Here is a 10967-nt window from a genome sequence, read left to right on the forward strand (position 1 = left end):
GGGGGGGGGGGTGGGGGGGGGGGGGGGAGAAAGAAAGAAGTAGTCAGCATTTCTCAGGTCATAACACATAAAAATGACATCCGTAGGTTGCATCATTCACACAATGAGAAACAAGTATCCACAAAATTATTGTAGCAATGCGATTTTTCATCAAAGCATCATATTAGAAATCCACATACATTCAAATAGCACATTTCAATGGAATTTCAAGATAACTTATCAGAACGGAGCCACTAGCAATAATGTACAAATCAAAAGAACCTGGGAGAGTTAAATTGAACAGCACCTAACAAATGTATCTTGTTGGCATGTGATTCAAGGAAATTAACCACTCTTTGTTGCTTGAGGACAGGTAAAATGTAATATAAGGGTAAGCTCCAGTATCTTCTCCCTCAGACACTCAATGTAATTTATCAACTGAAATTTCCATATTTTTACCTAAATAACTTTTTTGCAGTTCAAATTGCACAATTTCTGTTGCAAAGGGCTTGAAGTGGCTTCAAATATCCCACCAATGGATTGAACAACAATAAACCAATACTGGACATAATTAACGGTTCGCAGTGCAGGCATTCTCTGCAACACATATTATGCTAACAGAGTGACTGTTACAGCCTTTATTCACTGTTCTTCCCCCTGGGTTCATGATGCATGCATCCCAGGCTCCATGAAACAAAGTGATTTTAAATCAAGAATTTACAAGCCAAAGTAATTCATGATGCATGTTGTAGCAGAATCACGAGTTTCAACATCAAAGTATGTCAAGATAAATGTATTGGATTGGATATCTGAAAAGAGTCAACATTATTTATGCAGTGCACTTCTAGCACAAAGGACAAATGTTTATTTACAAATTTTCTCATAATTCCCCTCCAAATAGTAAATCCACCTTGCTCACTGAGGAAGTAAGAAATAAAACATAAAAGACCTCTACTTTTTAGAAAAGAAAAAGAGGGACAGAAGGTGAGCAAAAACTTAACGGGGTACCCAGGGAGGAGAAAATGCGAATATATATAAATTCCGCAATCATATTCCAGGAAGATATACATATTGATATTAAAAATTCAATGCTTACAGCAGGAGCTGCTTCCAAAGCACCATCAGCAGTAGAAAAGGTGACATATCTCATTCCATTTTCCTTCATAAACTTGGGACCCAACTGCAAACAAAAATGTGAGCTAAATAGAATCTTTTCAATATAAAGCAAATATAACATAAGGAAAAGAAAATGAGGGAAAAAAAAAATTAGATCATACATATGTAAATCCAGTAGCGACTCTTAGAGGTCTCTCGGTCGTCCATTGTGGCATCTGTGCTAGCTCTTTCAAAGAATTTACATTCTCAAATATGCCATAATTTGGAATCTAACAAAAGAATACAATTATATGGCCGCAAGCATATTCAAGTTAAAAGAACAGTCTAAGAAGAACAAAAATGTTTGCAATCTATTGCAGTTCTAAAAATTATTTACCGCCAGAGATAAACGGCAATCTCCATACTCAAGAGCATCATGGACAATAATGAGATCTTCATTCTAAATGAGGAGAATTTAATTAATGAAGTTCGTCAAAGTTAATAACTCTTATATAGAAGTTATTAATAATCTTATACCAAAACCATCCAACATAATACATAAAAATATCATTTTGGAAAGACTAGAGTTGTTCTTTTATGCAGTGAGAACAAACCAAAGCAAAATACTTGCACCAATCCTCATTCTAGAAATATTGCTCCAATAGTAAGGAATGCTTCAAATTTTGACCTTGGAAGTTGGATGTAGATAGCCCTGTGGTTTGAGGGGGGAAATTCTAACACCTAACATCAGGAACTTGAAAAGATGTCCCATGAGGACCAAAGGAAAGAAGCCTAGGAGAGATAAATGTTCCCTGAAGAACACTGTAGGGCAGGAAAATTCACCAGTCACGGAGTCGGGAGCATGATATATGAAAAGAAAACTCTGGTTTGGTTGATTAAGCAAGTGAGAAACTATGAAAGAGAAAATTGAACATAAGAATTCTCCCTAGACTATTAACTAGCACTGGTCTCATACTAAATACATCATATATTGATAAAATAAACCCTGCCGGATCCACCTGCCCATATTCGTTTATTGTGTCCAAACCAACAATTCCAAGGTCTAAATCTCCGGATACCAATTTCCTCACAATGTCCTTCGGCCGCTGAAACCAAACTTCTAAATTTGAAAGCTGCATACCAGAAAAAAAGGCTATATGTTAACAACATAGAGATATATAAACCAGGTATATACTCATGTAGATGAGAACATGAGGAAAAACTAAACTCTCAGCTCAAACATATTCGCTATAGAGAGAGAGAGAATACATCACGAGGCATTGCAGAAATTAAATCCAGAGTTCAGCATGTATTGGAAAGGCTATTAGGAGAAGTATGTGAGAGTTTCGAGTATATGTTTCCAACATTAAGAACATAAACCCAATAGAGCTTCATCTTATACTTATTGGTATATGCTACATGGAATCTAGTTTTCGCACTTAACTCAGTCAGATGTCATATTTAATAAAGCAGAATGACTGAAATCCTTCTTAAAGTAGTCTGGCAAGTCCTAGAGCTTGTTTTCATCGATATAAATCAGGCCTCAATAACCAGAACCTGAATTTGCCTCTATGAGGTTCTTTCCTACGGTAGAAAACAAATAAAAACTTAACAGTTTCACTTAAAATTTAAAATCAACGATTATCTCAGAGTGATCCGCTGTTGTCGTCTGTGGAGAAAAGAAGACCAACACAATTAACTATTCTTAAATCAACAACCAAAATGAATTGATAACTTTTACTCAGCTGAAATACAATAAAGTACTAAGTAGTAACAGAAAAATGAATCAGGCAACAGTTAAATACACAATTCAACTTGCTTGCATACGTAAACGAAAGGCACACCTGAGGAATTTCCGCCACATACTGCCGTGGATTCACCTGTCTCACTGACAATTGACAATCCTGCACATAAAATAAAACGAGTTAACCTAGTAAAAAGTATGCCGAACACCACAAAAACATAATCACAAAATCAGATACCTTGAGAAGATCAAGAGTGTCTGTAGCCATTCGTCCTTTACTCGGCAATCCAAGCCGAACTTCATTCCTCTCCAAAGGCTTCTTATCCACATTCCCATTCACCAAAGTAACTGGCGACGCCGCCGAGCAACACGAAACAGAGAATTTCACGGAGACGCAGTTACCCGCAGAAGACGACGGCGTTGAGAACGGCGAAATCGAAGCCGGCAAAGTTTGCAGGAAAACCGTCCGCAACACAGACATTTCTTCCCGACGTGCAGTCCGTGTTGTACGTGAGAGAGAGAAAGGGAGGGGAGCGGAGGGGGAGACTCGTCTAGGAAGAGGGTGGCGTTAGCACTTAGCAGAATACTACTTGCACTTGGTGGTGGTGGTGATGCCGAATGACACGTGGCATTCTCGTGGGACTACGGCTGAGATTCCTTTGTGATTTTATTTTAGTACTCAAATTGGATTCTCTAAGCAAATTGAATTTTTATTAGCATCAGTGAATTAATTAAATTTTGATTAATAAAAAATTTATTTATTAAATAAAAACAACGAATCATATAAAAATTATATATAATTATACTAAATCATGCCACTTTCTTTTTTTTTTTTTTCCAATTGAGATCGTATTTATTTCTATGAACGAAGTTATTAATTATTATATTTGATTGAATAAATTATATCATACGAAAAGAACCCAATTTGGCCCCGACACTATTATCTGTATACAAATTATGTGGAGAAATTATAGTTTATGCTTGTGCCATGACATTGGATTTGATTCAACTAAATTAATTAATAATCTATTATAAAATTTATCTTAGTCAAGTGGGGCACAATTATTTTTATTAAATGGATTGCTAGATTGAGTTTGGTACATTATCCTGTCCAATTAAACGAAAAATGAAATATTTTAATAATTAATCATGTTATTATTAATAGTCAAAGTCTAACCACGTAAAAATCAGCCAACATATTTAAACATACGTTTAACCTCATTGGATGACTTTGTAATGATTCGGCTCGTATCATAAATGTGCGACGTTTAACCTCAAACGCTAAATTACAATGATTTATGATAATATATATGTATCACTCCCTACGGTACTAAATCTAATTTTCACTAATTAGTATACTATTTTCTTAATTACAATCCCTTTCTATAAGAAATTTCTATTTAACCCGTAAAATAAATTTTATTTTATCCATTTAATATATATATAAATATCGTTAGAGATAATAGTAATCGACAAAAATTTATAATTACTTTCCCATAAATGTACACAACTTAAAAAGGATATAGCAAACGTCCAACTGGACAAAAATCTAAAAGTGAACCCAACAACAACTAGGATGTATACAACCATATAACAATTCATTCAACATCCATGTAACACTAACAATTTTAAACATTTACTAGCAGTTTCATAGATATAAAGGTAATTATTACGACAGTCAATATCCACAATCAAGTTACAAAACAATCCATATATTATAACCATATTAATATATATATACATATATAAACCAATTATACTTGCCTCAAATTTTCAAAACGGCTTTATTAACACGAAGAGCTGTTCAACCCTCCACTTTATTGTCACGTCCCATAGTAAATTATAATATATATAATCAATACCTCGTAAAAATAATAAATTCTAAATAAAATATTATATAATACTAGTATATTTCCAACCAATCTTTTTATACTGATTATATCGAAATTCAACCATCTTTCCATTCTCTTTTAAATAACTAAATTTTCTACACTTTTCATGTATATATTTAATTTATCGAATAACTCATACGAATTCGTTTTATTAAACCCCCAAAAAACCAATTATACTTGCCTCAAATTTTCAAAACGGCTTTATTAACACGAAGAGCTGTTCAACCCTCCACTTTATTGTCACGTCCCATAGTAAATTATAATATATATAATCAATACCTCGTAAAAATAATAAATTCTAAATAAAATATTATATAATACTAGTATATTTCCAACCAATCTTTTTATACTGATTATATCGAAATTCAACCATCTTTCCATTCTCTTTTAAATAACTAAATTTTCTACACTTTTCATGTATATATTTAATTTATCGAATAACTCATACGAATTCGTTTTATTAAACCCCCAAAATAAATACCGTTCTTAATAATATTTATAATTTAAATTATTATAAAAATTTTATATTTTTTTAAATATATTTTTTTAATATTTTTATTAATTTCTATTAATTCCTCGCTATTATATAATATAATTATGTATTGAGTTAATAGGTCTATGTGAATTGACTTGTGGAGAAAGATGTCTATGTGAATGGTCATTCACAATGTTGATTGTTCCCAAGAAGTATAGAAATTATGCCATAAAGAGAAGTCATACAAGATTATGAAATCAAACTCCAAATTACAAATTCTTGAAATTACTAACAAAAGAAGAAATATTATCATTATTAATTAAAATTATGACAAAAAACGACCGCTTGACAACTAACGAAAGATAATATTCAGTATCATTTTATCAGATGCTTGTATGAATATGAGTTGTAAAAATCTTGAATTGATATATTATTCAGGAAATAAATTATTAGGAGCGTAGTTTATATTGGTTTGAGTATTATAAGAAATTTAAGCTTAAATTATAATGAGTTTTGATTAGATTTGTGATAATTACAAATATTCTATCGTTATTTTAAAAAATTATAAATATATTTTTAAAATTAATAGCCGTGTAACAAATAATTTTTTTGTGATATCTTAAGATAGAATATATTTATTAATTTAAAAAATAGTTATAATTATAACAAAATTTAACAGCCCTTATGTAATTTAAAAATGAAATAGGTAGAAGTATTCAAATGTATAGCTATACCGAAGAAATAAATAAATTATGGTGGAAAAAGGGATGATTTTTTTTATTAAGATAAAGCTATGAAGGTGGCGTGTTGTGCTCCGCTGCTTCAACCCATCAAAGCCCAAGTCGGAGACAAGTCCTTGTTTTGGTAAAAACTATTCTTACTGATAAACTATTCCTCTACTTCTACACTCCGCGATCTGAAAAGAATTCTCAGCGCAAAAATCCGTGTTCTTTGTTTGTTTTTTTGGGTCAATTTCCCAGCTGTTATTTCTCCATTGCCAGCCAACCATTTCTTCACTAGGCCTATCAGTGTTTTTTCTTTGCTTCGTCCGCCGACAATTATAGATCTTTCGTACACAAACAAGAACCCCGCAAAAATCCCATTTCATTTGATTATTATAATTGCTGTTTTCCATTTCTGGCTCGAGATCGCTAGACCCAGTATATCTTTCTACTGGGCCGGAGGTGGAAATTTTACAGACAGACATTGGAGGCGGAGGGAAGAGATAACCGACTTGTTTAGAGTGAGTTTTTGTTGTTGATGAGGTGGTGTACAATGAGAGTGTGATAGCTAGGATTCTGGGTTTTGTTTCTTTATTTGTGGAATTGTAAAGATGGCGGCTGCGACGGCGGCAGCGGCGGCGACGGTGACAGCGGCGGAGGTAGGTGCAGCTGTTGCTGCGACGTCGGGTTCGTACAAGGGGATGTCATCTGACAATGTAAAAGGATTGGTTTTGGCTTTATCTTCCAGCTTTTTCATTGGCGCCAGCTTCATTGTTAAGAAGAAAGGATTAAAGAAAGCCGGTGCTTCCGGCGTCAGAGCTGGTAACTTTAGACTTCATTTGTAGCTTTGTAGTGCCTGCATTTTGATGTGGTTTTCAGGGAGTTGAAAATTCAGGGAGGTCAGGTGTTTGATGTATTGTTTCGGGTTGCTGAATTAAGTTTTCTTGAGCAGAATGAAGTATTTTTGTTCTTGCTGGATTATTGTATTAAATTATGGTACTGTGCTGTGATTGCATTTAATGGTCAGGGTCTTGAGTTTTCTTTACTTGCTATTCTTGGGTGCTGGTTAATATATGTGATAAACAATTCTATGCTTGCTGTCAAGATCAATGCTGGATCCGGATCTGTTTACAGGATATAGTGTAGACAACATGCTTCAGGCTTTATCATTGCTCCGGAGGGACAACTTAATGGGCTGTAGTACCCTTGATAAACAAGTTGGTGGAATCTTGAATTGCTTTACGGATGTAGTTGCCTCATGTGAAGCATTTATATTCATATGTATAAGCCTATTGTTTCCTTGTTATAGTCTAAGGCGAGAAGTTAGCCAACACCAGACCATCTTGCTGTTTTTGCCCTCGACTCACCATTTTTTTTGAAGGCTCAATTTGATTTCTGGAAAGTGAAAACCATTGTTCTTTTCTGTATTAAGTTCCCTTGAAGCAGGGTCGGTCAGCTTCTATAAGTAGCTTGCCTGGATTTGCTGCTGAAGAAACTTTGCTTCTGAATTATAATAAGTGCTCCTTCCTATTTAATGAAACCTTTCTTTTGCAAATTTTTACTTGCCCATTTGTATTTTATCTTGGAGATGCTGATCTAATATCTATGAGACCGATCTGGAATATTTATTAGTTGATGAGAAACTAATCTAGGTTTTATGTCTTAATACCTATGCTTGTTCTCCTGTTTTTATGGTTATTTGCTCTTTGCTTGAATAAGTCAAGTTCTCTTTAGAATCTAGATTTTGATTTGTCTTATTCTTTCTTCTACAGGAGTTGGAGGCTATTCGTATCTATATGAGCCACTATGGTGGATAGGCATGACAGCAAGTGAGTTATCACCTCTATTTATGTTGAGTAAAACTCATGTCATGTTGAGTGGTATTTTAATAGAACAACATGACATACCCACATGGCACATTGTAGAGGGAAAAAAGAAACTACAATAATCATCCAGTGGCTAAATCCACAAGGATTGGTCTGTTCTTTCTATACAAGTTACTCACTCTTTACTTAGTGGGATCATAGAAACCTGGAGCATGTGTCTCTTGTTTAATGCACCAAGTTATCGCATGACTCCTCTTTCTATATTTAGATTAGTATATCATGCTCAAATGTAACAGAGCAATGTGAAGAATCAACTGTGCAATACAATTGCACGATAAAGATGAAGTTGATTATTATTTCTCATTGTAGTATGTTGGGTCATTGTTTGTGTCAATAATTCTTTTGCCTTGTGGAGCACTGTGGGTAAGCTACAGGAACTTAACAGGGGCACTAACAAAGGTGGGGAGTGTAGTCCATGCATGATTTCTCCCATTCCTGTATCTGACTGAAAAGTTATTGAGACAAAGATATGATGTTGCTGGCCAAAGCTTCTATAGACTAATAGGTGTCCTGCTGACTGTGATTTGACATTATGTTTTTCGTAAAATCTAGAAGTTTTTGAAGATAAAATCTGAAATAACTAACCTAGAAAGGTATGGTATGGTTATTGTTTAGCAGTAGAGGGATCTTGACGAAGAAAGGGAGAGTCAGCATTCTGATTTTGGTCCGTTTGATTGAAATGTAGGAAATAACTTAGAACAGGAGACCTTAAAGTTGCCAAATCATCTACTAGTCCTTTCGGTCTGTATTTATTACCAAGAAATTTCATCAGTTCTTTGGTTTCTTGAGCATCAGTACATGTGCCTTCGTATTTCAGTATTACTTAATGTTTCTATGGGGTGAAAAAAGAACACGTGAAATCTGACAGGAGAATGTGGCCTGTATAATGTATTGCTGAATTGCACTTTCTTTGACGCGTCTTTGTAACATTTCACAGCTTAAAATGTCCACTCTGACTGGAAAGTACCCTTCCAAATAAAATATCAATTGACTACCCTTAGAATCCTCATCTCTGTTTCGTTATTATTCTCAACCTCTCCCCCAATCGATAAGTTCCTTATTCAGCCAGTTTTCTACTTTTTATGTTTCTTCGCTTTGTAATAATGGGTCAATGAAGTGCATTCGCTTGTTCCTATGGATAATTACATAAACCTCCTCCTTTAGTTTCAAAATTAGAAATACCTCCTTCTGGCCTAGGGAATTTGAGCAATACTTTCTAATAAAGTTATCAAAATATGTGGGGAAGTATTGCAAAGTTTATAGAAAATAAGATTCCATTTTGATTACTACCAGGACGCTGATAGTTAGCCAGAGATAATGGCAAGGGAGGACTCTTATTCTTAAACCACTGGAGGCTTGTCTAATTATCTATAGTAAGAAGGGAGGAAAATGTAATTATTCCTGTAAGATAATTAAATGTGTTAGGCATAGACAGTTAATCTTTGATTAAAGGTTCTTCCCCACTACTGATTTGGTGTTTTGTTTGCTGTTGTGACAGTGATTGTTGGAGAAATTGCAAATTTTGCAGCTTATGCATTTGCCCCAGCCATTCTTGTTACCCCTCTTGGTGCACTCAGCATTATTATCAGGCATGTTACTATGTGGGAGACCTTAACTAATTACAGTACCTTGTTTTGGTTACTGATGTGTACGAGTGTATTGCAGTGCTGTACTTGCACATATTATTTTACGGGAGAGGCTACACCTTTTTGGTATTCTCGGTTGTGCTTTATGTGTTGTGGGGTCTACCACAATTGTCCTACATGCTCCACATGAACGTCAGATTGAATCTGTGAGAGAAGTTTGGGACCTTGCCACTGAGCCAGGTCAATTTCTGATCCAACTTTCTAGACCAATCTAGTTTATTGTATTGCAGTATTATTCTATATTTTTTCTGCTGAGCTTAAATGATCTTGCATCTCCTGCAGCTTTTCTCTTATACGCCGCACTGGTGATAGCAATCGTCTTCATTCTAATATTTCATTATATTCCACAATATGGACAGACGCATATATTGTTCTACATTGGTGTTTGTTCACTGGTTGGATCATTGTCGGTAAGTAGTGTGCCCTCTTCAGTTTGCTCCTCCTTCCATCCTGCCTTGATACAACCCTACAGCAGATGGTTATTCCAGCAGCTGTCTAAGTGTGAAATCATAAGAGATGTTTTGGCAGGTTATGAGTGTCAAAGCACTAGGAATTGCATTGAAGCTAACATTGTCAGGAACAAACCAGTTAATTTACCCCCAGACCTGGACCTTTGCTATGGTTGTCACTGTTTGTGTCCTCACACAAATGAATTACCTCAATAAGGTAAAGAATGATTTTCTCAGTCAATGAATTCTTCTCCACTCTGTAGATGTTTACCATAGTTAGCTTTTTCAACTTCTGCTCTATGTTGTGCTGAAAATAAACAACTTCTGCTGTACGTTTACTTGTTGCTATTTTCTGAAGTACATCTATCTTATTTAAATACCTTATTGATATTATAATTTAATGTCTCCATATCCTAACATGCCTGGTTTCTCTGAGGTAAAAAGATATATTTTCATTCTGGGCAACTTTTTTGCTTCTCATCTCTGGTTATGGACAAGTACAGTCACTACATTCATCTTTGATGATATAGGTTCTCATTGGTAATAGCATGAAACTGTTTTGCATTGCTCCCCTATTATCTGGTTGATTTTCTTATATTTGGTGAATATTGAATGCAGGCTCTCGACACATTCAACACCGCTGTCGTTTCACCTATTTACTACGTCATGTTTACATCATTGACTATCTTGGCAAGTGTGATCATGTTCAAGGTAATCACTCTGCTTATGGGATCTCAATTCAATTGTTATTTTGATGTTGTCATTAGTAGATGAAGGTATATAACTGGAAATCATGTTTCGGAAGACTGAATTAAGTTGTGAATTCGTTCTAATGGTGATGAGAGAACCTAATAGTTGCGGTCAATGGATCCAAAGTTCAACTCCTTTGGTTATGTTATGCAAAATTGTCCCTTATATATGTGGTCGAATTCTCGTTTGGTTGTGGAGTGGATAAGTAGCAAGTACCCAAATAAGTTAGCTTAGAATGAAATTACTATCACCACAAAATTATTGCTGGCAAACAGTTGTAGGTCCTGATGGTCCCTTGTGATTCTTGGCATATTTACTACCCATGCAAT

At 34.7% G+C, this 10967-nt stretch overlaps 2 protein-coding genes across 2 annotated transcripts in view; one reads left to right on the plus strand and one right to left on the minus strand.

Moving 5' to 3' along the window:
* Window positions 1-3465, minus strand: part of LOC105169104 (ATP phosphoribosyltransferase 2, chloroplastic-like) — a 5024-nt gene extending 1559 nt beyond the window's left edge. Inside the window, exons 1-6 of the mRNA XM_011089396.2 lie at window positions 3057-3465; window positions 2919-2978; window positions 2094-2207; window positions 1472-1534; window positions 1257-1364; window positions 1076-1159 (exon numbers count right to left, since the gene is read on the minus strand). Coding sequence (XP_011087698.1) covers window positions 1076-1159; window positions 1257-1364; window positions 1472-1534; window positions 2094-2207; window positions 2919-2978; window positions 3057-3299 — 672 coding nt within the window. The 5' untranslated portion in view covers window positions 3300-3465. The remainder of the gene's footprint in view (window positions 1-1075; window positions 1160-1256; window positions 1365-1471; window positions 1535-2093; window positions 2208-2918; window positions 2979-3056) is intronic.
* The window catches only part of LOC105169106 (probable magnesium transporter NIPA4), a 5633-nt gene continuing 656 nt past the window's right edge, over window positions 5991-10967 (plus strand). The window contains exons 1-7 of the mRNA XM_011089397.2: window positions 5991-6729; window positions 7680-7736; window positions 9292-9382; window positions 9459-9619; window positions 9722-9849; window positions 9968-10105; window positions 10507-10599. Coding sequence (XP_011087699.1) covers window positions 6519-6729; window positions 7680-7736; window positions 9292-9382; window positions 9459-9619; window positions 9722-9849; window positions 9968-10105; window positions 10507-10599 — 879 coding nt within the window. The 5' untranslated portion in view covers window positions 5991-6518. The remainder of the gene's footprint in view (window positions 6730-7679; window positions 7737-9291; window positions 9383-9458; window positions 9620-9721; window positions 9850-9967; window positions 10106-10506; window positions 10600-10967) is intronic.

This window comes from Sesamum indicum, linkage group LG8 (genome assembly GCF_000512975.1).
Source record: "Sesamum indicum cultivar Zhongzhi No. 13 linkage group LG8, S_indicum_v1.0, whole genome shotgun sequence".
Classification (NCBI taxonomy): domain Eukaryota; kingdom Viridiplantae; phylum Streptophyta; class Magnoliopsida; order Lamiales; family Pedaliaceae; genus Sesamum; species Sesamum indicum.